The sequence below is a fragment of the Rhipicephalus microplus genome, chromosome 7, assembly GCF_043290135.1.
Source record: "Rhipicephalus microplus isolate Deutch F79 chromosome 7, USDA_Rmic, whole genome shotgun sequence".
Classification (NCBI taxonomy): domain Eukaryota; kingdom Metazoa; phylum Arthropoda; class Arachnida; order Ixodida; family Ixodidae; genus Rhipicephalus; species Rhipicephalus microplus.
The window spans coordinates 8,364,308-8,390,053 of NC_134706.1; the positions used below are offsets into that span (position 1 = coordinate 8,364,308).

Here is a 25,746-nt window from a genome sequence, read left to right on the forward strand (position 1 = left end):
GAAAAAAAAGTATTGCTATTAGTCTAAGGCAAATACACAACCTCTGTACCAGTACTGTGTGTTTTATCAATTCAGCTGCAGGTATTCTCGCACATATATGTATTTTTTTTTGGTGGGGGGGGGGGTACTTATACTCCACATGTTAGCCTCCGTCAACTGATGACAGAAGTAGCGATTTTTTTATATCTTTCATTTAGATTTTTCGTCGTCACGAGTGAAAAACTTGCCGCAGGTTTTACCCTCATATTCAATTTATTTAATTGTATGTTTCCTGATTTTATACTGTCAGTAACAGAGCAGACATTATTAAATGTGGTGAATAGGGAATCTAACATTTCATTGGGTAGACCTGAACAGGGAAAGCAAAATAGCACTTACATGACGATATTGGTGCGAACACCTTGTAGTGAACAAGCCTGAATGCATACTCCTTGTGTGCAATGTAGGCATTGTAGCTTCCAGAGCAATCACCACCTTTAGTCTTTCATGTTGTCTATAGCTTTGCCTAACTTAAATTGAGCATTCACAACCATAGTCTGTAGCTCACCAAATTTTGTGCTTTCATTGCTCTTCAATTTTATAACATAAGTTTGTTGGACATATGAAAATGTTGGGAATTCCAGAATTTTAAATAAAGCTCACGCTTTGAGAAGTTTCCAAAAAAAAAAGTGTGATCATTTTGATGGTCTCATTTCAGATAAACGAGCTCATCAATGCCAAACAGTGAGTTGTCTCTGTTGTCGCGGCTTGCCACATGAGGGCCGCAGCAGACACTCACCATCGCAGGCGAGGGCAGTCAGTGTCTCGATGCATTCAGTCGTCCACTCGGGAGTATTAAAGACAGGAGAGGCTATGTGCAAAACGTGTATATAAACAAGATGTGGATACCAGCGTTGTGTTTGTATAGGGCCGTGAAAGTACTGTTGGGTATCAAAGAAACTTGGCGAGTCTTTTTTTTTTTTTTTTTTTGCTGAAAAATAAAAGACGTTTTAACTCCGGTTATTACAGGCGGTGTTCTTATTCTTTGTCTTTAGGGGAAAAGCCCCCTATAGGTGCAGCTTGTCCGATATTGTGCCCCGCATTCGCCGAACTGAACACCTATGCAACAAAAAAGCAAAACAGTTGTGTAAGAAAACTGAGACTGCACACTACATGATCATCTACACTATCCATGCATCTGTCTGTCGATGTATCCATGCGTTTGTCCACGTGTCTGTGTGTTTATACTTAGTTGTTGACTGCAACGTAGACAACATTGATTTTAGGATCTAGCTTTGCCAACTTGTCATCATTCACTTCGTGGAGATGCGTGGGTCCTTTTTTACATTGAAGTCATGACTGTTGAGAAGTACACTTACGTTAAATTGTAATGGCAGAGTCTGAGCAAGTTTTACTGCTCCTTTTGGAGCAAGTGTATTCTAATGGCGGAGTGAGGGCAGAGGTGCAGTGTTCCAATGAGAGAGTCGGAGTGGATTCAGAGCGGAAGTGACTCTGAGGAGCAGGAAAAGTTGCTTTGCCAAAATCGGCGGAGCGGACCAGACCTCTGTGTGACATGTTTGCACACTTGGTGGTGCCGCCGCTGTCGCGTGGTTTGAGACAGCCTTGAATCGGAAAGTTCGAATTCCTGCATGAGTGGTTCATCGGATCGTGTCACCTGCACTGAAACTATGTACGAGCGATAATTCCACAGCAATTGACAGTGGAATTCACGAAATGGAATACCTACACAAAAGGTATTCTGGGCAACTTGAGGACTTCCGCGTCTCACGTGCTTTCATTCTTGCACGGGCAGTGCGGATTGGGCACCAATCGTGGATTCGGAGGTGGTGCTCTACGCCAGAGTAGTGCTCACTCACAGAGGCCATCGGCTGCACCGACTCTGCCATTGGAATTCAACATTAGTCAGTCAATATTGATGGCACTAAAGAAAAGTTAACTTTTCTCATTGTTCTATCTTATTTGCAAACTACCAGCTCATGTAACTGTAAAATGAATGCAGTTAGACAAAGAGGCATCTGGAACTTTTGCCAAATGATATTATAATAAATGATGTTGCTGAATATTCAACGCTCCCTGTTGCAGTTGGGAATTGAACATTGATATGTTGAATACTAATACAATGAATTCTCAGTTATAACTAAGTGAGGAATTGTGCGGCCATTTGCGCTGTGTTATGAATACACATTTGTAATGATTTTTGTATATAGCAAGCCACTTTAATGTCAGACGAAACCGTTATGTTTAGGTTATGCTGCACATAGAATGAACCTCCTTTGCATATTTTTCCTTTGCTTATTGTTCAAGCTTGCGTGGTGTGAAATGTATTCTGAAGTTCTGTGTATTTGTGATTGGCCTGTCGTTGCTGTTGTCTCTCCCGCATACCATATAACCTTGTCACAACGGATCTGCTTACAACAGATAGTCGGACACTACATGCTAATTGGCGGCGTTGTGCCGACCTCCCTACTTGTTTCATTGATTGAGCTTAGTTTACTATGAATTCTGATACAAGGGAAATTCGGATATAAAGTCATCAAGGTGGTCAGGACTCCCTCACAGAGGACTTTTCTACCACGTGCATCCCAAATTATGTAACTTCAAACATCCCTTATATAGCATGCTTTCGGGACGGCAATGGTGCCGCGAATATCGGTGTACCGATTTAAGAACGAAGACCGCCGATCTCCGGTCCTTTATAGATTAATTACGCCAAGCTGCGATGACAAAATCGACACGCAACGCTCATGGTTTTGCGTGTTGGGACGCTGACGCGTGGAATCGCTGGCCGCTGCCACCGCTGTTCCGAGCCACAGTGTGTAGCGAGCTTGGCCGGGGTCCGCTACCGATGCGCAAGATGTCTATTTGTGGTTCTAAGGGGCCAGTAGACGATGTGATTCGTTGCTTGCGCCGAATCACATTACGACTAGTACACATCTGGCCGACTGGGTTAGACCTACGCCACATCCTGCCGCAGGTCCCCTGCGACGACGACAGCGCAGCTCTGGCCGACTGGATTAGCCCTACGCCATCTCCTGTCGCCGACAAGAGCTCTCGCAAGTGGTACCCCGTCCTCGGACTTCTGTGACCGCGTTTCCATCTTTCCTATCTCTCTAATGTTGTCGCTCGCTGTCCTAGCGGATCTCTCTCTCTCTCTACCTGTAATCCTATAGCGCTCTGAAACGTGTTTCCGAAAACACAGCGCGGTTTATTAATGCATCTCCGCCATTGTTCCAACTACCTCTTCTTTTTCTCCTCAGCAGACTACCCACTACTAGCTTATGTCCCAAGTGTGTCGTGCCAGAAGAAGAAAAGTATGCCACAATCCTATCCTTTTAATGCCTCTTCACCCCCATCCCTTTTGAGCTACTGTTGAGGTGTCGCACCAGATGCATACAGCTACGGAGCTCACTTTTCTCCCTCTTTTTCCCCTTTTATAACCACAATAGTCTTCGCTTTCGCATATCCGATGGCGTGCCGGTCTTGCCCGCCAAGTTCGGGGCGGAGTTAGGCCTAGCCGCAACTTGAGCAGAAAGCGCTACTGCGACGTGCATGGCCGCGGTGCCCGACGTTTCAAACTACGATATGCTCGATCGCGAGTTCACAGATTTCTCCCGCGGTGGTCTTCATGACAAGGTCCGAAGCGCTGATAAGCAGAAACCTTCCCACCAACATGCCCGGTTCTAGACGTGCGCGTGCGATGTTCGCGATGAGTGCAGCGCGCGATCGTAATCTGATGAGTGGGCTCCCGTTTTATCTTCGACACGTGCTGATTTATCTTCGAGCCGTGAACACAGAACGAGTGCGAAAACGTCACTAACCCCCTTATTCTAGAACGTCCCTTCACTCAATGCTTCGCCTTCGCTTAAGAAAGCCGATGGCAGCGCCTTCTCTTATATGCGCACGGCAAGTCACTGCATATAAGCGATAATCTGCTGCGATTCTTGAGTAGCGCAGCGTCATTTCTGAGCCGAGCTGTGGCGCAGTGCTCCACTCTGTCAAGTGAAGGGTGAAAGCCGAGTCGAGGAGCGTTTGTGAATACGGGGGTAGTGGTGCGATTTTAGACCGCCGCGACCTCGCGACGCACAAGAACGTAGTGACTTTGAAAAGAGGAAAGGAAAAAAATAAGCGCACTTCCGTTACTGCCTCTCTCAATGGTGGGCACCTCCACAGTTCTGCGCAGGGAAAGGGGGAATTAAAACGCACAAGAACGAGCAACGGACCAGCTAGGCGAGAAGCAGCCAGCCAATCGGAAGCCTCGAAATGAATTTCGAACGTCTGCATACTTTTTGAAGATCTTTACGAAATAAGTTTACGACGAGCCCAAATGGTGGTGGGCAGTAGTGCCGTTGTAAATCTGTAAATTTTCTATAAATGACTTTTTTCTTTTGCTACATTCACAACGACTTTCACCACATCGGCAGGTGCAAAAAACGTTTTACAGCACTTCTACGTAGTTTTCAATGAACACATTTTGAAATAATAGAAAAACGGCTACATAAACTGAAGATGTGGTTTTTAAAAACTCACTTTTTTTTATACACCATTGACAATAAATCCGTATATGACTTGTAGTTCTCGAGAGAAAAGAGGGCGAATTACGAAGAAGTATACGTGCAAGTCCGCTCGCGCGACTTTTGGGGCGGTCGATTTGTGAGGCAATTAACTCTTTTAAATAAGCCTATAAATGTTGGAAAACTTTTTCCAGGGCCCCTTTTAGCATTGCTCCTTGACGCGTGAGCGAAAATGATTGCCATCATGAACCAACACACGATCTCTTCGTCCTGAACGTGAAACAGTGCGCCTATACGGGCAATAAGTTTCAAGAAGCACACATAAAAACAACGAAAAAAAAGGAACCAGTCTAGGGCGCTGTTTCACGTTCAGTATGTTGGTTGGTTGGTTGGTTGTTCCTTAGCGGCCTGGAGCAAAAACTCGCCGCGGGGGGTAGGCCATGAAACGGACGGTACCTATAATTGTTCTAGAGGTAATACTGTTTTCAATTTGAATATGTTTTGCAATGAATGCTTCAAGAAGATGCACTGGTACAACCAATGTTTTAAAAATGATAAGTAAACAAAAATCAACAAAAAAAAACAAACCAGTAGGCTGTAACTGTGACATTGTACACAAACTTAACATTCAGTATGTGCCATGACCCGCCAGCAGTGTCCCTTTGTTCTCCTATTGTTTGTTCCCATTACACTCGTGCCGATATGACCAATTCGTGGAATGCAATAACCCTGATGCGCAAGAAAAGAATAGTGAGAGAGAAAGAAAAAGAGAAATATTCTCGGCTAAAATAAAAAAAAAATCGGTGAGGTGGAATTCGCACCCGTGTGCCCACGATCCGAAGACAGAATTTCTTGGTTCTTCTCAGTATCGCTGATCGTGTTGTGAAGCCCAAATTGAAGCAACAGGTGCGTGCTGGTGGACTCGGGTAGACCACGTGCTATCTCGTTGCGCACCCTGCGCATAAGGTGCCGTTGTCATAAGGCCATTGATCGTGGCTTCGCCTGCCTTTACCGACTTCGCCCCTCGATGCTCACCGCTCTAGAAGAAAAAAAAAATCTGACCCACTATATTATTTGGCACACAGTGCTTAGCACGCCTCGTTAAAGAACCACAGATGGTCGAAATTTCCGCAACCCTCCACTACGGCGTTCCTCATAATCATGTGGTAGTTTTGGTATGTTAAACCCCAGATATCATTATTACGTGTTACCGCTCTTATTTATTGCATGCCCTGCAAAATATAATATTATGGTCGCCCGGCCCTGGAATTTCCCGGGAACAATTTGCGAGGATGGCTTAATGACAGGACCATATCCCCCTAAGATACTGGCTGTCCAGGACGCCCATGACTGGTCTAGGGAGCTTCACCTCCCGGTGCCACCATGGGATAAGCCAGGTACGTGGGAAAACCTAGTACAGGATGTCAATATTATTCTTTTCATCCATTGACCACACAAAAAGCGACTAGGGTCAATTGCCTTCGCGTTGAAACAACTGCTATCAACTAAAACTCATCGACTTATTGCATCGACCTGAGGCTTCGGTAGCTTGTCACACTCATAAAGCCACTTTCAAGTCTGCCATGTTCAAAAATTAGTTTCAAGCGCACCGACAACCCAGATATTGAAAGTGGGCAGGACATGGCTTACACTCGAACACGATTCTCTATTAGACAGCGAAAAAAATGACCCCGTATCTGCATGTTAATCTGCAAATGTCGTCGAAAGACGATAGTCTTGCGTGTGGAGAGAGTGAACAAAACATTTATTTAATGTTCTGCGCAAGAAAATCGGTGAATGGTATTCTGGAGGCGCTGCGTTAGAGTGCTTCGAGCGTGCAGCGGAGGCGAACAAGCGCATCACGTCACGTCACACGCGAGACGTGAGCGCCATCTGGCAGTTTTCTTGGAAAACGAAGCGCGTGGCTCTGAGACTGGTGTGCGCACCCGTCTCAGAGGTGATAAAATGTAGAACGCAAGGTGACGGGTAGGCGACACCACCGTCTCGTCTTAGCAAAGCGTTGGAAACACGTCTTTTCGTGTTAGCGTTGCATGGTCATCGCAGCGTGATAAGCGCTACATTCCTTAAGATGACTTATGTATACCTTTTCTGGTAACAGACGCACATGTAGAATATATACGTGTTGTTATGGTGCCCCAGACAAGTGCAACAATTCCTTTTTAATTGACAATTGCACAAGTATGAACGCTAAACCTTGAGCAACATTGGTGGGTGCTGCGGATAGGGTCGGCCGTTTCAAGTACCCGGTGCCGTTAAAAGTAGACAAACAGACAAATCTACAGGCAGACAGACAGACCAAAATTTTTGCGTCGAAGGTCCCCAAGAAAGACTATCGTCTTTAACTATCGTCTTTAAAAAAAACGTATCTAAAGCCGATTCATGAAACTACGCACATGTGCAACAGAGCAGGACGCAACAAACGTGCGTTCGTGCCAAAATTATATTTTTTCGTATTAGTTATAGCAATCATGTTTCAAGGAACGCCTACTTTTTAACGCACAAGGCAATCGCGACTTACTAACTTAAACTCGTGTTCCGTTTTACTGGCATAATACAATTCCACTATCTCGCGAGTAATTACATCTTGATGCCGAATAAAAAGTTCCGTTTCATGAAACATGGGATAGAGAGAGAGAGTGGGAAACGTTTATTAGGTGGCCAATGAGTGATGAGTGAATTTGGGAAAGTCCCTTATTCCAGGAACCCTCTGGCCTGGCCCTCCTGCCGGGCCTGCGCGCCGAGTTGGCGCTGGTCGACCAGGTCCGCCATGGAGATCGCAACCTCCCACGTTTCGCTGAGGTTTGGGTCTGCACATAGTGCTGCTGCTTGTGTGGCTTAGTTGCTGCCATTGCATATTTCTTTAACAGTGAGTTGCTAGGTGAGTGTTGCTGGATTCCTTTAATAAGCCCATCTTGACGCTTCTTACATATTGGCTGACGTACGCAATTAGCGCAGGAAAAGTAGTCATGTAAAACACCCTCGTTACGCATTTCATTGCGATATTTATCTTCGGTTTTGCAAGTCCCGCCCCTTCACGTTACACACACAACTGAACGAATTCGAAAGTGTGATCATCGCTTTTTCTATGCGCTCTTCTCTATACACATAGTGTGCTCGTCCAAGTGTATGCTGTAAACGCAAAAGGATACACCGACCAAAAAAAAACCCAAAATTATGTTCTTTTCGGGTTGCTGCATCTTTTCGCATTCACAGTATGCATTTCCCTAGCCAGACGGGTTGCCATCAAACTTTGGATTTCAATCGGAGTCGAGTCGAGAAAAACTTTATTGCAAAGGAATTCAGGACCTCCCAGGCCCCCGCGTCCCCGCGCGACACCGCCACAGTCAAACATTAATAGACAGTTACAGTTTACCGTTAGCCGGGGTAAAGTGGCCCTGAAACACTTTTTACCATGGAATTAATCCACTGGAAGCGCTTATTGCCTCATGAATTCAACGCCGCAAACATTTTTAAAATCCGTCCAGTGCGAGTGGAGTGTCACATGCTGCAATCGCATTCTCTCGTCCCGACGAAAACGCTGGAAGCTAAGCAAGGAGGCATGGCAGGGGCACAGAAAGACGTCACGCGCGCTTTGTGACCTTGAGTACTTTTTTTTCTTTTCTTTAAAATGGGCGGTTTTTTTTTTTTCAGTGTGATCACGTGCGCACGCATCGACAAGTCGCGGCCTTCCGCGGCGATCTTTGTGACAACCGAGCGCGCCATGTTCAACAGCCAGTGGCTGATTTGTGGGGTTTAACGTCCCAAAACCACCATATGATTATGAGAGACGCCGTAGTGGAGGGCTCCGGAAACTTCGACCACCTGGGGTTCTTTAACGTGAGCCCAAATCTGAGCACACGGACCAACAGCCTTTTCGCCTCCATCGGAAATGCAGCCGCCACAGCCGGGATTTGATTCCGCGACCTGCGGGTCAGCAGCCGAGTACCTTAGCCACTAGACCACCGTGGGGGGGGGGGGGGCAACAGCCAATGGCTGATCGATGGCCTGTTCACGAGTGATTTTCGAGCGTCTTGCGCGATTTCTCAAGAGAAGAGAACGCAATTTTCAGCTGACTGATAATTTATTGTGAATTCCAGGCCACGTGCTGTGCTATAATATTTGGCTCGCGTGTTGGCGGGAGCCTCTACTACCGATCGGCAGCGTTTTCCGACCATGCTCAAAAAGTGTTGCAAGGCTCTTTTAAAAGAATGGCGTTACCGTGCACCGAACGTTTGTTGCCGACAGCGTCTTATAGTTTTTAACGTATAATTTACTTGCTTTGGCTAGGATGGTGGCGCCACCTTCCGGTGGGTTGCTAAGTTGAAAAACAGTGAAAAGGAAAAGAAAACGAGATTGTTTACCTGTGTCACAGCGTGAAGCATTGTTACAAGTTTATTTTAGTTATAATATAAGTAAATAAATATGAACCATGCACCAAACGCGAAAACATTTATATTGTCGATTGAGAGACGTTTGAAATTGAAAGTTATCTCGAAAATTACGCTAGCTTATCCGTAATACTCGGTCATCGAAGCTAACTGAAGGCAAAGCGAGACCATTTTAAACAGACGCTAGCTACGAACGAAGCGAATCTTTCAACAACTACGCCAAAATCACTTCGAAGCGGGCGTGTCATGAGAAAGCGACGCTTTGTTTACGAACCCTACGCGTACACCACACTAACACGGTATCGTTAAATATACAAAATAGCGCGCGTAATGTAAGCGGTACGGGTAACGCACGTATCTGTGCATGCGAACTTCGATCCCGCTATCACGGTAAGCCCGCTATCCCGCTGAATGTATGTTCATGACGCTGGCAGCCCGGATGGCGGCGATTTGCTGCATTGCCGAGTCCGAGGAGGGGAAGTGTTTATGTTTAGAAGAAGGAAAAGAAAAGAAAAGTGAGCCCCCGCAACTGTCTGCATCAGGGTGCGACACCTCAGCAGTAGCTCACAAGGGATGGGGGTGAGGAGCATAGGAAGGTCCCACGGTCCTCCCAGGTTTGCAGTGGCACCTTCAGCCGGGCGGAGGAGAAGACAGCCAGGCCAGGATGGGTTGGTAGTGGGAGAGGAGAAAGGGTGTTAGTACTGACTGCGTGTGCAACTATTCGGCACAAACTAGCCCAGCAACAAGTTTTTCTGGAATGCTTCAAACGCTCGCAACGTCGGAAACCTTGAGGAAGGAGCGGATGTGTCGCCAGCAGTCCTCGTTGATGTCCGTAATTTGGACACCGACGGGACGGTCGCCTTCAACGCTCACTACGTACTTCTTGACGACGCCGGTCAGTCTCATGTACTCGTCAATGCTGTCGTTTCGCAGTCGTTTCAAGGAGCGCTCGATCTTGTGCTTCGCCTCGCGGACGTCGACCTCCGCTAGGCGGCGCACCTTTTGCACCAGCCAGGGATGATCGTGCACGTCTTCGATGACTCTCGCCCCGCTGTCGCAAGGAAGCTTGCCCAGCACGTAGCGCGCCGCCGCATAGACGTCGTTCCTGTTGCGTGCAGTGATCTCCTGGAAGGGCCAGCGGACAACGTGAAGGTGCGAAAATATTACTGTTTACTTAACAACAATGTTAGCTTTCTTATATTATTGCAAGGAAGGTGAAAAAAAAAACTGTTTGTTTACACAAAATCAAACTAGGTCAACACTTCATCATTCATGGTTAAAACTATCAAAAAGCTATAGCGCAATAAACGGACACAAGATACAAAATAAGAACAAGATAAGCGCCGAGTTTCAACTAAGGATTTATTGCAGATTCTGAGCCTATATATCACGCGTATAAAGAAGCTGCAAGCTGAAATAACTGACAGGAAGAAAGGAACTAAGCACCCACGCGTGTGTGCCTGAAATAGCTATAAAGTAGGAAATAGATGTGTCAGCATGCCGGTTGCTGTGTAATCCAAGAACGAGCTTGATTTCATAGTAGCAGTAGATAGTGGTCTTCAGCAAGATCAATAGGCTTTAGGTTTCGGCACTCTGCCGCTTGCCACTGTGACCGGAGTTCCGTTTTTGTGCTTTTTGATAATATGGAAGCACATTGCACTATGCTATCGCAAGCAGAGGGGCGTACACGCAAGAGTGGCGGCTTGGGCTTGTCGAAGATTCGTGACATATACTATCGCGAGGACTCACGGACAAAAAAAAAGGCGACACACTGCGCTGTCTCGCAACATATTTTCATTGCTGCAACTGTTTCATATGTGTTATGTTTTCTGCGTTGCACCCCCTTGTATGTAGGCGTATGTAGCGGCTGCACCAATCAAACTATGTGGCGAGACAGCACTGTGTCGTCCTCTTCCATGAACCATCGTGCTAGTGGTATTGTCACACGCCCTCCTTTCTTTCTATTTTTTCGTTAACACCCATTTACACATGTGTCCGCTGCCTTGCACAAACCGCGCCCGAATGACTAGGAACCATTCATATTATCTTTGATACGTTCGATGAAATCGCGCACACAACACGAACATCAGTTTCTTCCGCAACGTACGTGGCCGACTGAGGCAACGCTGGAATCTTCCGATGGAACGTGCAAAAAGGCCGGTGTGCTTCACCGCTTGTCACTTTTATTGACGGTCGACGCTCTGTTCGGTCAGTGCCAGTGTATTTGACTTAGCCGGACACAATTACGGCCATATAAACAGTTCTATCTTGGACATACCAACTGGCGCCTTCGTCAACGCCACGACAACGTGACAGTAGCTGACTGGGACGTAGATAAAATGTTCCCGGGAAGTTCCCGACAAGCCTCCCCCGTCTATATGCGATCAGGCGTACGGTTCTATGGGCGAGATATTTAACACTTTGCTAGGCACACGCACGCGCAGGCATATCAGCACACGTACGAAGCACACGTAAAAATCGAACAATATTAACTGTAAATAATACAACAGATATTAACTGTAAATCGCCTTCAGCGTATTGCTCTTGGATACAGTTGATCTTAACCCGAGGTGAAGGCTGCATCATAGCAGAACATATGTGATATCTATAAAACTGGATCTGCTCCATAAATACATCCCCAATTGACGCTTCACAAACATTACGGTCTATTCGAAAAGCAGTTTCGAGACCTCGCGTGACTCTGTGGTAGTATACATGCTTGCTACGCAGAAGGGTGGGGTTAGATTCCTGCTGGGATCCTGACATTTTTTCTTTACATTTGTTGGGTCGGCGAAGCCGATGTCAGCTTCTTCTTAACGTTCACTCTTTAAAATCAGCTATATGTGTTCTTGCCGTTCCTCGGTGGACAGGAAGTGTCAATCACATGTGGCACATACCCACCCGCGGGTATGTGCCGCTGTTTGGCGAAAGTGTTTGACGAGCTACGCGACGAGATGGTGACATTATTCATGTCATGACCAGCGAGTCGTATTCGTCAGACCATCTTACCCTCCCATACTGATTTTGATTCACGCCAAGTCAAGGGAGTGGCCACTAGAGCACCAGGACGTAGGCGACTAGATAGATAGATACGTAGACTGACTCCAAAAGTGCTTGCGGCACGGCACGCGCAGAAATGCTTCGAATTTGAAAATATATAATTACAAAATGATATCAACCACCTTCACCTTTGTTAGCCGTGACTTTTGGAGAAATAAAGGTTTATGAAAAACTAGTAGGTAACATGCGCGTATCCTTCAATACAATTTTGTGCCAACAAAAAGCCGCTCTAAAGATATAAGCGCAGATGTCTTACGCAATTCACCACAACTGCAAGACACGAACAAAGTCAAGCTCCTAGTCAAGCAGGGAGCAAATCGAAAAACAATATGGCCGATGATATCACCAAGGTTGGTATGACGTTGGATATAGTGTGAACTAGATCATAGGCTTTAGTTGGGTATATATGACGGAGCAAGGACCACTCCGGTCGAAAAGCTGGACGGCGGCAGCTATTTCGGGTATTCATCACTTTGATCACCGACACACGTGCAATCACGCCGTCAACACCGGCGATCCATACAACTACGAAAACAAAACACCACCCAGAGCACAATGGCAACGTAGTCGACGTCCAGCTATATGGTGGATAGAGTAGTCCAGCCACTGTAATTGAGAGTATACCTTTTTGACGAACTATTGCGCGTACACTTATGTCAATAAACCAGTAATGAATTAATTGATTAAGAGTAAGTTATTTACGAATGACAAGAGTTTATTACACAAATCGATAGCTAAATGTCCTGTAGAGTTAAGACTACCTATTCCTTCCGAAATTGAACGGAAATGTGTTTTGTAAACTCATTCGACAGGAAATGTCGTTGTCATCGTATGGCACTACCTTCCCCGTATGACGGCAAACAAAATGACATTACGATCGAATGGTGTTGACTGTGAGTGACATTAGATTTGCTGTGTGGCAGGGGCTTTCGCCTTTTAAAATGTCCCAAGTCCACGTTCTATACGTTATAACAACATACTAGTTTCGCCCAGGAGTTGACACACACTTACCCGTACAGCGTCGGCTTCGCTTACGAAGCTGCAGTCTTCTTTGCAGATTATTTGCCGCGATGGTCTCGCCAACTCTTGCGGGGTATAGAGGTTCGTAAACACTGAACTCGACCTGCTGGCCCGTGTCATCTGCACGCGCGTGAGCCGACGGCGCTTGGCTGCCGCCGCACCTGCGAAAGCTGCGCAGAGCTTGTAGTACTGTAGGACTCCCGTGCAGTTCACCTCGACCAGTCGAGGTATCGAGGCGACGGCTTCGACGAGCCGTCTCTCGATGTCGAGGTGCTGCTCATCCGTAATCTCCAACGGGACAGTGGTGATTCGGACCTCGATCTTCTCGAGTGTCTTCGTTGCGCCCAAGTAGGTGATGAGAGACTCAAACAGGCTCGCACTGAAGTCCCAGCAGTGCACGCTAAGTGACGTCACGTGAGAGCACTGAGAGAGAGTTTTAAACAGAGGGCTCAATAGGTCCACGTCGGCGGCGGCAAAGTGTCTGCTGCTGACGATGACGCCGGTGATTTCCGGACATTCGGCCAGCGCTGAGACGTCCACAGGGCTCACGTGGTGGTTCTTGATGAGGACCCGGTTGGCGATCTTGCGTTTACGTATCGTCTCGCAGATGCCATCCACCGGGCATCTGGAGGGCAGGCGCCGGACCAGGACCGAGTGTAGGGCGCTGTTGTCGGCGACCGCTTCGAAGAATTCCCGACACTCTGGCTCCCCAAAGCCCCCCAAGTCTATCTCGAGCTCGCGGAGCGTCTTGTTCTTCCGCACGGCTGCGAGCCACGGCAGCATCTTGTCGGCGGAGTCGGGATCCGGTGGGTCCAGGAGCGCCCGATTCATCGAGGAGTGTGCGCAAAGACACTTGACCGACGGGAGCCGCAGCCGACGAAGTACGGTGTTCTCGGCGACCACTTGAGCAAACAGGGACACCCGCGCCGCGCTGCGACAGAAAGAGGACTTTGCTTACTCGTGCGGCATGTCATTGTACGCTGGACACTTTCAAACATGATCCCCGGGACTTAAGGAGCACTGCCGTAAGAGCCCCCTCTCTACCCAATGTAAAATGACATACCCCAGAATGGATGACAAACAAAATGAAATCGAATTGCGTGCTTCTGACGATGGCCTGTCTTAGGTCCCTGGCTTTCTGGGAGCGCCGAGATGTCCCCAGGAAGAAAACATTTCTGGCAATACAACGTCAGGGCCCTTAGGCCACCATTATTGTTGGCCCAGCAGCACATTTCTAAGTATACCCATGGAATGGCTTCACTAAAGGAGCTCATTGCCTCACGAATAGACCTCTGCGAAAATCTCCAGAAGCCCCTCCATTATGAGCGGAGTTACAAAAATCTATTCTCTCGAACTGACGAAAGCGCTGGAAGATCAGGGAGGGGTGGCAGAGCAGTTTCCCGCTAGACTCGTGAGACCTTGAGCGCTTCTAAGGGTGAAACTCCTCAGGACACAGCCATGTCAGTGTCCGCGTCCATCGCGAGGAGATTCTTGTAATGTGCTGAGAGAGACAAAAAAGTTAAACGATATAATAATATCAATCATAAACGTGACAGAATACAAAACACCTAAAAGCACAAACCCTTTATACTATAGTCGGTCACTTCAACGTAGACATTACGGTATTTTATATCTGTCAGTTTACATTACATGCTTTTTTTTATTTTTGCCAGTATTCCTCTAAACAACTACGGCACAAGTCTGGTTGCAAAAAATTGTAAGGCAGATTACACCGTCTCCCCCACCCCTTCATAGGTGACTAGGAGGGAAGGGGGGGGGGGCATGTCCGTGCTTTCTATGTGACTCCATACTTCATTTAACAAACCAGTTACGCAAAAAATGCCTACACCTCCCCGAAGTGAATTACGAGAAAATGCGAATGCATTGCGTAGCGTCCCTAACGGCGTTTCGCATGCAAGAACCCAGCGTAAGAAGAATAATGTTTTCTTCTTTATTTTTTCTCACACCGCACGTGGCGTTTTTCTGTCGCGAGAAACGCGGTATGGGTTTTCGGCTAAAGTACCTAGCGTGCATGGTTAAAAATACTATGAAGCGTGCTGCACGGGTTGTTCGCGGTTTGAGCCGATGCGAGCCACCACCGACGCCTTTGCCGCCATGTTGAATCTGCGACCGGCCGGGGAGGTCAAGAAGTTTGATCTAGCGCAACCAAGGCCGTGAAGCGGAAACCGGATTTGGTTTCGCGTTGCGGAAAAATTGGTATCGGACAGATTCTTGCGCGCCAGCCACGCGGCGCGATTTTGCGGCTGCTTGGGCGGCGAAACAAGCCAGCTTCCGAAGAGTTTCGCCGCTTTCGCTCTCTTCGAAGCGAAGTGTGAACGCGCCCTAACGATCGCCAATAACTCGGGAATTAGACGGTGCGGCAGCAACGAGTTGGCAAGCCCAAACGAGTCTCGCGTTTGCGTACAGCCAGCCGAGTCTGCCGCTGCGTTCGCTCGTGTCGTTTCTGCTGGTGTATCTCCCGAAACAACGTTTGAAAAGATGCGAGCTGTTTCTTTTAGTATACTTTGCGTGAATAACTAGAATTCGATACGAACTTTATTTCCTTGAAAGCAGGCAAAATCGAAATAATTGTAAAGGTATACCGACGGCAGCGGTGGCGGGATGGGGCGAAACGAGTGTGAACATCTTGGACACGCGCGGTCGTGATTTTCCGGCCACTGCAGCAGTTTTGTTCTCACTTCTCAGGTGTGAACGTGCCGAGGACACCACAACAGGTCGGCACAGGGATGGGGCACAGATAGCGAAAAATAAAAGATAGGATAACAACAACAACAACAGCAACAACAGCAACAACAACAACAACGACAAAAAAAAAAGGCCATCAGCTGCCCGCTGGCCCGAAATCACCGCGCGTACCGCTCAGCCATCCGGGAACCCCGAGTTGGAAGAAACGGGTCTTGGAGGGGCGTTAAATGTTGAGCGTGCCACGCGCTCGCCTATAGTGAACTAGAATATATATGGTATTCTAGTTCAATATACGCTCGCCGGAGGACGTAGCATCGCGCGGAAAAAAATGGAGGCCCCGTCGAACTCACGGGAGAAACTCTGCCGAACCTCGGTGTGGTAGCTCAGGTGTTCCCGAAGTCAGAGGCCCTCGAAGAACACGATGAGCGTCCCGAGCACACGCTTGACCACGGTTGCGTGTGCCCTGGGAAACAGGAACTCCTCGGCGGTGGCTGTGGCGAGCACCCGACGACGGTATGCCTCGACGAGTTCACGGCGGCCGTCGGCCCTGCCTGCACTGCAGCAGAACATGCTCCAGTCTCCGGCTGTGGGCAACGCGTGCACGAAGGGTTGCCCCCATCCGCGAGTCCTCCAGTGCCTCGCACCGTTTGCACAAAGCTCGCCTGCTAGCGCTAGCATTCCCTGAACTGGACAAGCTGTGTAGTCTTTTTCTTTCCTGTGCTCAACTTTGCAAGGCTGCCTTTACGTAAACTACACTGTGTTCCAACTATAGCCCCCGCTCAAGCTTTTCTGAATGCACTCTCACTTGTGGTTTCCCTAGTCTGCTTAGCCATCGCCCTTCTGGTCATTGAGAAACGTCACTGCATCATTGCGCGTGGCGCACCTGCTTCCTTCACTTTCCTTCAAAATGTTTCGTTCTCCGATTGCTTTCTTTTTTAACTCGGAGCGCGTTCATCCTCTACACATTCCAGTGAGAGTGCGGGGTTGGTCAACACCAAGGCTTTTCAAAACATACTGCAGGAATTTAACTCCTCATTGTATGTTTCCTCTCGCACTGAGGCGAAGGGGGAAAGGAAAGATGATAATAGGTGGTGAATGAATTTAAAAAATGAGGCTGGACTGGGAGACCTTTTCGTGGGAAACAAACTTGCTCGCACGTGTGCAGTAACTATTGTGGAAGCTGTTGATTGGCGATTTTCGGAATGAAAGAATCTTCAGTACCATCCACGCGAATTTAATCAGACTCTGACAAGCACGCCGCGAATGACCTACATTTCTATCCCACTAATACTTGCAATGCTTTTTATATATTTGTCTAAAACAATGCGAACGCGAAATTCTAGCTGTACAAAACCTTGTTGCACCTCAAGAGGTTTGACAGTTCCTCCGTGACCTGCCTATATTTGACCGAGTGACGATGTCAGGTGCTGATGTAATGATGATGTGACAAATTTCTGCGGCGTCATTGGGGGATGTCACCTAATGATCTTGTGCCCATATAGATAGGTTGGATTTCACCGAGTAAGTGCCCTTACAAATTTCCATATTCGATAGTTTTCAACGGACGCTATTCGCATCTCTCTTACAAATTCACAAATTCCCCAAAAGCCGGGTGAGTTCATGAATTAAAAATGTGTAATCCGACTTAACACCAGAAAATGTAACAAAAAAAAAACTACAGACGTTTCGTCACCTATGCGGGTGGCATCCTCAGTATGTAGTGGCGCTGTTGTCAGATATATCAAGGAGACGCGGTGCCGAGGCGCTTTGCCACCAAATGAGCGAAAGTCACCCAGTCTAGTTCCAGCCTCATATGTCTCTGAACATATCCGGTATAGGGAGCCGCGGTTGCCGTTGCACGCCGAATTGTCGCGATGGAGGAACCACAAGTCGAGAAGCTGTCTCTCGCCCCACTAGCAATGTTTCCTTTCCAAGTAAGGCTAGCGGCAAATAATCGTGTCCGCGATAAATGTCGCGGCGCTCTTCGCTTGATGGTCACCGCACTAACGTTGCACCGGACGGCTGTTGTTTTCAGTGGAGGGTATGCCGTGGGCACGGTGCAAGAATACTTTAGGTGAGCGAACGCCGGGACCAAGGCCGGGAGTATCCAGTGCCCGATAATGTTCTGCTTCGCGATGAGCCCGAGAGATGGCGCTACAAACTTTATCCCGATGAAGGTTGTGGTTAAGGCAGTTGAGAGCTGCCTGCCCGTTACAAAGGGCAGGACCACAATCCATCATCGGCTCTCCTCCTCCCTCTTATTGTAGCAAAGCCCCGTACGTGGGAAAGTAGCGGCGCCCATTTATCGTCGCCACAACACCCTCGCCGCACTGTCAACCTCCTCCCTTATCACCCCCTCTTTCGCGGCGTCGCTTTATGCGTGTCACTTGGTTGTTATCGCGCGATAACCCTGTTTTCTCAGATTTGGAAACCGTCGTCCACGTGCCGGGTCTGCTTTGCGGAATTTGCCAGCAGCCCGCCACGGTCCCAAGTCCAGCAAGCCATCTATCGGCCTGCCGCAAACGAGAACATAATCTGTCCCTACCCGCCAAGCGCTCGCCAAGGGACGTAAAGTATTCTTGCACCGTGGCCGTGGGTAAGTTATACTACCGGCATATAATTATTCCCGCTGCCGGCTATCGTTGCTTCGCGGCCGCTATCGAAAAAAAAAAAAAAACTGGGCAAATGTCTGCCGGCAAAGTGCTTTTAGCCACAGGATGCTGGCATTCATCACGTGACTACAGCCGGCTAATGAGGAGAGACTACCAGCCGAGTTCCGCTGGCGCTATTTAGCCGGATGCCGGGTGAATATCCACTCCCAATGTGGTTTTAGCGTGAACAGAGGCAAAGTCATTCCGTTGAGCAGGCATATAAAACAACATTTTTGGTGCACTGAAAGGTCTAGAAAAGGGGTTTTGTGTAGAGATAGCCCGAAAATTGCGGGAAGGAACTTTCTGGGGAGCGTCTGAATATGGGAACATGATCAAGCGGCAAGTGTGTGACACCCACACTACATTAGCGAAACGAAAAAAAAAAAGGCGAGATTATTATCCGCTAGCAGAAAACAGACAAAATCAGCTTCCACGTGACGTCCCAGGCAGGTTTTCTACACTGGGTATCTGAAGTACAGTACATTCTACCTGAAGATAGCAGCCACCATGACTTTATCTTATGGCGAATTCCGTTGGTAGAGCATGCGCACTCGGAAGCACGGTGAAAGTGCTCTGTTCAGAACCGGCGTGTTTAACAGGTATAACAGGAGTAAAAGCACTGCCATTCATTTGTAGAGCACTTTTGCTGCGCCGGGACCAGCCAGGAGCACTTTGCAGTGATCTGGCCTGAAAACCGGAGTAAACGCTGTACGACGACTCACGTGACCTCTGAACGTCATTGTACTTTTCCTTCAGACGGCGAGTGAGGCCGAAATGGTAGCAATGGTAACCACGCGTACTTTTTCTTCTCTTCTAACCACTACCAACACCACCCCCACCACACCACTGTTTTTGTACGGGTGGCGACGGATGACAGCTGGACGCCTTCCGAATGCGTCGCTGCACAAACACACCACTATTAAAATAACAAAGACGATGTGACTGGCCGATTTCACGCATACTTCGCTGCTGCCCCACAGAGAATGCTGGGGCTTGGAATGTTTCGATCACATGGTTTCCCCCACTCGCCACCCTCTCACCCGCTCTTGGGGAGCGTGCCGCGTTCCAGTGCACATCATGTGACTCTCCTCACAGTGCTCTGCCTCCCACTCCTCACTGCGCTATCCCTCTCCAGTTATTTCAATGGAATTCGTCATTCTCTGAGAGTACCAGTACAAGCAGTGCAAGTGATGACAGGGTCGTTCACCCCTCGCGGTTTTGTTTTTTTGTGCTCTCCCCACTTTCTTGTGTTCCCTAGCCACGATTAACTTCGGACTGCGAATGTGTTTCGGAAATTCATTCGAGAGAAATTGTCATTTTATCAAATGACATAAGTTTTCTCGCGTGACAGAAAACAAATGGCATTAGAAATGAATGACACTCGCTGTAAATGACATTTTCCATATGACGGGTATTAGTGGAGTGGTCTGGTTATTGTCCCTAGAATATACATAACTTGCACGCGAAGGCACAGACAGTTTCTCTGCGCTTGGTTATCGTCTGAAGGTGGCAGCCCCCAATACTTTCTGTTGCATTCGGGAGTGCCACTGCAAGGGGTGACAGGGAGTCGTTCACCCCTCGGGTTATTTTGTACTGGCCCCGGTTTGCTCCGTTCGGCAGCCTGGGCAAGGGGGAACACGAAAAATCGGAAGGTGCACCGGCACTAATCTGACGTGACTGTTTCTTGCTCCGAGCGGTCTCGCGAGAGTTCACGCAGAATCTCAACTATAGAAAAAAATAGCTGGTACCGGAAGATGGCGACCACAGTGACGTCATGGCAAGTCATGTTATTATGGTGTGTCACAAAACATAGAATTGTTACTGCAGAAACCTAGCGCATGCTACTTGGCTGTTGTCGTAAATTCTCGGCAGTGGCCTCATACAGGATAAGTTACCTTTACAGACATTTTTACATTTGCAAGTTATAGCCAATGCCATCGTGCGGTAACTTGGTATTCCGTCAGCTGGACACATCTAACCACATCACGTTACTGACGTTATCATAGCTACTGAGTGATGCGACCGGCTGGAACATTTCCTGACCGCTAACGTGAAATGGTAGTAATATTGCAAGACGAGCTAGTTGGTAGGAGTGCATCGTAACTTATTTTTAGCGCACACTGACACACGGACTAAGAGAGGGAACAGCACCAGCGCCTACTCTCACATGACATGGCAACACCGCACCATTTACGTTACTGTATTACTGGCACAGTCAAAGGAAAACATGCTCTGGAAGCACGGACTAAAGAAGAGAAGGGCATATCGAGTTACTCACAATCCAACCATCTTGAGGTTCAGGTCGGCTTTCACTTCCACCAGCCTTTTCGCCTGGCAGAGAGCGATGACGAGTGACCTGATGGCGTTTTCGTTGGTGAAATTGGGCCTCGAGGTGAACCTCAGTTTTCGCAGGGTATCCGTGTTGACCAGGTAGCTTGCGAAGCTCCTGCCCGATCGTTGTTTGCCGTTGGTGATCACGTTTTCTCCGACGACGAGATGTTTCACCGTGTTTCTTCTCCTCAGCGCACCGATGAGCCGCTTGACCTGTTTAGGGCTCATTTCCGCCGCGGCCACGTCTAGGGTTCTGAGCTGTCTCGTGGCTCCCCTGAGTAGTTGGCCGTACAGTCGCATGTGCGCGTATTGTGGAGGACAGCGGGAAGTGTCCAAGGCCAACCTTTTCAACAGTGATATACTCTTGACCGCCTTGAAGGCTGCCACGTCCTGTGGGGTGCGCTTGGCGTCCATTCCGCAGATGACCACACTTTCCACAGTCCTGTTTAGCCGGAGTGCCTTGAGTAACGATTCACGGTGCCTCATGATGCGGTTCACTTCTACGGCGGTAATACACCCGTGCTCCGTGAGCAGGAACTGCACGACGTTGAGCGCCTTTATATGGAAAGGGTACATGACGTCGAACACGTAGCCGCGACCACGCTCCTGGACAATGGCGATCCGGATTCCACCGTCGCACGATGCGTCTTCGCAGATCTCGAGTCCGATGTCCAGCAGCACATCGTTGATTTGTCGCCGATGCTGCAGAAGCTGACAGCGAGTGTCATCGCTCTCGGTGCACTCAATATTCACGTGCTTAGGAATGCTATAAGGGTCCTCGTTTGCCTCCGTCGAGGCCTGACTAGGTGTGGGTCCCTCCATTTTTTTTGTGTGTCCACGAGTTCCTCCACGCTAGTGCGCACTGTCGTTAATGCTCCAGAGAGGACAAGTACAACCCGAGCAGTCCACTCACAACCCAAAAAAAAAAAAACTTGTTTTTCCACACGGAGGCAGGTGGGGTGGGGGGTGGGCGTACAATAGCTTTCCGATCGAGGGGCAACTGTCCAGGTCTAACAAAGGGCGCACCTTAGTTCGGTTAAGGAATGCAACAAATTAGCGTTTCCTTCTGCGAAGGCACGTTGCCGGGCTAGTCCGTCGGGGTTAATCGGACAGAGAGACCCACACACAAACACAACGCTAGCTTGCAACTAATCTTTTATTTGCGATCACACATGCTATTTATAGAATAACAGTAGCCCGATAAAACCTGGAAATTATCATGTTAAGATACAGCACAGCTCATGCACGCGTCGTCACCGACTGCGACAAATTGCACTCGCGAACGTCAAAGTGAAGATTCTAGATGCTTCTTTTCTTTAGCTGACAAAGCTATGGAAGCCACACTCGCACATTTTTCTTTCATTGTATGGGTTTCATAGGCTTCAACGATTATCACGCGTGGTTCTGTCACGTGCCCTATAGAGAATACGGGTGTTTTGAAACGCAGAGACGCAACCGCACCTCTCGCAGTGAAGGGCCAAATGACCAGGTGCAGCTTTTTCTACGTTGTACTTGTGTTCCCTAAGTCTTTCGTTTTCACACCTTTCGGAATGGCCTATGCACACGCAATCGCAAGTCAAAGGAGTGCAATAGACAAAAATTCATGATTTTTTCCCGGTGCTTGATTATACAATCCCGTTTCCCGCTACTGTCTGCATTAACTTGTTGGCACATTAGACCTCTACCGGGGTACATCACAGTGTGACGTCACCGGTGCACGTGCAAGGCGGTGGTTGGCAAAACACTCCCACCGGTGGCTGAGTGGGGTGCAGTTGCTTGGTGCTTGGGGCAAGTTTTTTTTTCTTTCTGAAAGCTTAATCGCGCTATTATTATCATCATGCCATACCAACTAGCCCAAGCTGCCACACTTAATGTTCATCTCACAGTGGCAAGATTAGCTGTGGTATGTGTAAGAAAACTTCTAGGTGTGTGGTGAAGGGCGTGATAAAATATTTGCCACGCTGGCTGGCTGTTAACCTCGGAGAAGTTAACACACGTGGCGGCCTGTGCGAGGAACAGCGGCATCGTCTTCGGAAATGTGGAGTGTTGACTGTGGCGTGTACTGTGCGTTGAAAGGCATCGGCAATATTGGTTCATCCTTACGGACGGTGAAACTGGTAATATTGTGCGTGGTGTGTGCAGTGTGAATAACGCGATGCGTCTTGTTTTCGAAAACACTGGTATTCGTTCTGGGCCGGTTGTAGTAACTGGTTGATGGAACTCACCGTATGCGCAGCGTGCAGAAAAATAAAAGTGCATAATCTCCAGGTGATATATACGACTACGCATGAGCTATGAGCGTGTTGTAGCGTTGCCGATTCTGCATATACGTCTATAACTCGTATTATTGGATACCTGATACGTGTTAGTGAGAACAGTTGAGATTTTCGTTTCTTGTCTACTTTGTTGGCTAAATCCTTATGAAGTGACAGTGCGCATTAGAAGATTGTGTATCAGGCCTAAAAGATAAATATAGGTACAAAAACACGTTATAGTGTCGAATGCAGCAAAGTAACTGTGCCAGATAATATTATATATGATTAAGTTCTCGTTCTCGCATTTCACGTTACCTGAACTTGCACTGGGTTATTGAGAAATGCAGCGGCAGAATTTCCCTTTAATTTTCACGAGGATATGTTAACCTCAGCCTAACGCATGGCAAGAAGTGTTTCTTTTTTTTTCAACTCCAATTAGACTTTTGCGCGATGAGATAAATCGTATCCGTGACGTCGCGCACAGCAGCTCAAAACAATGCTGCCGCCAACGCTATACCTCGTTTAAAACTGCATTGCACGTGCCACGATGGAAATCGAATAAGTTTACATTCTTGCCATGCAAATATTTCTCGAATTACCAGTCACCATGTACATTCAAAACGTTGGCGTTCGAAAAAGATCATTTTTTTTTTTATGGCTGCCATCTACGTGGTTGACGCCCACTTCGTGCTAGTCGAGTCTTTCAGTACTGTAAATAAAGTTTCTCCATCCTTCGAACTACGACGAGCGAATTTCCACACTTCCGCGACCCCCTTCTTTCAAAAGCTGTGACTTTAGAACGTATCAATGTAGATATTTCTGTCGAAGGAATGCAGACGCGCAGCTCTGCTATGCAGAAAAATGCCGCCGGCTAAGCCCTTCAGCCAACCAGCACTCGCTCCGAGGGAGGGTACGGGGGGGGGGGGGGCGCAGTGACGTCACACTGTTTACAAACAGGGAGAAGTCTATTGTTCGGGAGCAGAAGACACTACATCCACACCAGCCTTTCTCGCTATCCTTCGCAAGTTATGCGCAATGACATGCATGTAGGGCACTACATTAACCTTGGCTGCCTTAGTGCCGCCTGCCTGGTCTCGGACGTTTACCCTTCCTTTCCTGCTGATATTTTTGGCGACGGCGGTTAACAGGCGCAAGGAATAACCAGATTCCAACGTTTATTGGACTCTGGTTGCGAATCACATGAGTCCTCCTCCCCTAGTTGAGGAGAACCTCACTCGTTGAGGAGAACCTGGCTCTTCTTTTTTTTTTCTCGGTTCGTTATCGTGGCACTTTTTATAGCAGACTTTGTGCAATGTTTATCTCGATGATGTCGACCAAGAAACCAGTTAGGTGGAGTGAAAATTCAATGTTATCCGTGCCATGGTACTTAAAGGTACGCTAAAGTCAAGTAACAACTTACGTCAGAGTGAAAGCTCAATGTATGACGCCCTCTAAAACGACAATATTATCCAACAGCAGCGTCTTACCTTCCGAGAAATCGACCATTTGCGCGAATTTCCAAGCTGGCTTTCCTGCAGGGTCGTTTTCCAACCAAAAGGTCTCGTTCGGAGGGTTACCAGATGGCGTGAGCCTCAAACCGCCAAACTGGACTTCGAGATAGCCCAAACATAGCCCAACGCGTAAATTTGAAGTAGCCCAAAAATAGCCCAAGTCAGTTGTTTTTTTTTTCAACATTTTTTCACGCTTATATAATTATATTTCCCGCAAAACTGTATGCCGATTAGGTTAGGGGGTGATTTAGACTTCAATGAAAAGTTTCGAAGGACTTTTAGTTGGAGTCTAAATCAGTTCCCAGTTTCATAATCAGACAGACAGACTTCTGTCGAACGTTGACATTCAAGCCTATTAGGTGAACAATTATCAAGCAAAATTTTATTACTCTCATAAAGAAGATTATATCAATACAACCCCGTCACTCCCATAGGACTTGTGAAAAGGGAACCGTTACATTTTGTTACACAAACACAGAGCACGTAAGAAAAAAAAAAGAACTGACAAGACTCCCGGCGTCGTTTACGAAATTCCGTGCGCTGACCAAAACTATCGGAACGACTTTGACAACACGCCAAGGATGTTCTGAAGCTGAACAAAGAGCACAGAGCTATCGCCAAATATTGTGAACGTTCGACAAGATAAATATACCATCCTGGAAAGCGAGACTAACTGGAGGAGAAGGCTACTACTGAGTCGTGGCATGTACAGCGAACAGCCCAGAACAATTATTGTTCTCTCGGAACCCTTCCCTCAGTGTATGCATACGACCTCCGCTCCCCGGCAAAACGTCGGGTCATTAACTGCCGTGCAAGTGCTTTGAAGACGCCGCTGCAAAGTCGCCATGGTCCCCCTGACAGAGGAACTAAGTCGGTTCCTATATGCGTCGGGTTTTTTCATGTTTTCACGTACTTTACATTGGTCGAAGTTGAAATAGTTTTTCTCAGTTCACCTGCCTTCTGTCTAATACCTACATTTAAAGGCTCCCTTTGCTCAGTCCCAGAATAATCAAGGGGAGCCGAAGGGTGAGAGGGGGCAGGTGCTCACTTGCCCTCAAAACACGTTTGTGTCCTTCGAAGTGGGGCAGCTTGTGCTAGTTGGTATGGCATGACGATAGTTATAGCGCGAGAACAAAACGACGACACAGAGACCAGTGTCCTTCGTGTCCTTCTTGTCTCTGTGTCGTCGCTTTGTTCTCGCGCTATAACTATCGTTGTGTCCTTAGCTCGTGTCCTTCTTGTCTCTGTGTCGAAGTGATGACACGTCAAGCGTTTCTTGGACTATGCCTCCA

At 47.8% G+C, this 25,746-nt stretch overlaps 2 protein-coding genes across 7 annotated transcripts in view; one reads left to right on the forward strand and one right to left on the reverse strand.

Annotated features, from left to right (window-relative positions):
- Positions 1–1,002, forward strand: part of Tmf (TATA element modulatory factor) — a 55,067-nt gene extending 54,065 nt beyond the window's left edge. For all 6 annotated transcript variants that reach the window (XM_075868596.1, XM_075868600.1, XM_075868599.1 and 3 more), the window contains exon 25: positions 698–1,002. In XM_075868596.1, coding sequence (XP_075724711.1) covers positions 698–727 — 30 coding nt within the window. In that variant the 3' untranslated portion in view covers positions 728–1,002. The remainder of the gene's footprint in view (positions 1–697) is intronic.
- A 7,725-nt stretch (positions 1,003–8,727) lies between these two features.
- Positions 8,728–22,032, reverse strand: LOC142767270 (uncharacterized). The gene is made up of 3 exons (XM_075868602.1): positions 20,636–22,032; positions 12,992–13,931; positions 8,728–10,045 (listed from the first exon to the last, which is right to left on the reverse strand). The coding sequence occupies exons 1-3, from the start codon at positions 21,508–21,510 to the stop codon at positions 9,683–9,685; spliced, it is 2,178 nt and encodes a 725-aa protein (XP_075724717.1). The 5' UTR covers positions 21,511–22,032; the 3' UTR covers positions 8,728–9,682.
- Positions 22,033–25,746: the final 3,714 nt, after the last annotated feature.

Coding starts and splice junctions, on each gene's coding strand:
- LOC142767270 (XM_075868602.1), bottom strand. CDS start 21,510: ATGGAGGGACCCACACCTAGTCAGGCCTCGACGGAGGCAAACGAGGAC. Junction 13,932..20,635: donor AACCTCAAGATGGTTGGATT/GTGAGTAACTCG, acceptor TTTCTGTCGCAG/CGCGGCGCGGGTGTCCCTGT. Junction 10,046..12,991: donor GCGAAGCCGACGCTGTACGG/GTAAGTGTGTGT, acceptor TGGCCCTTCCAG/GAGATCACTGCACGCAACAG.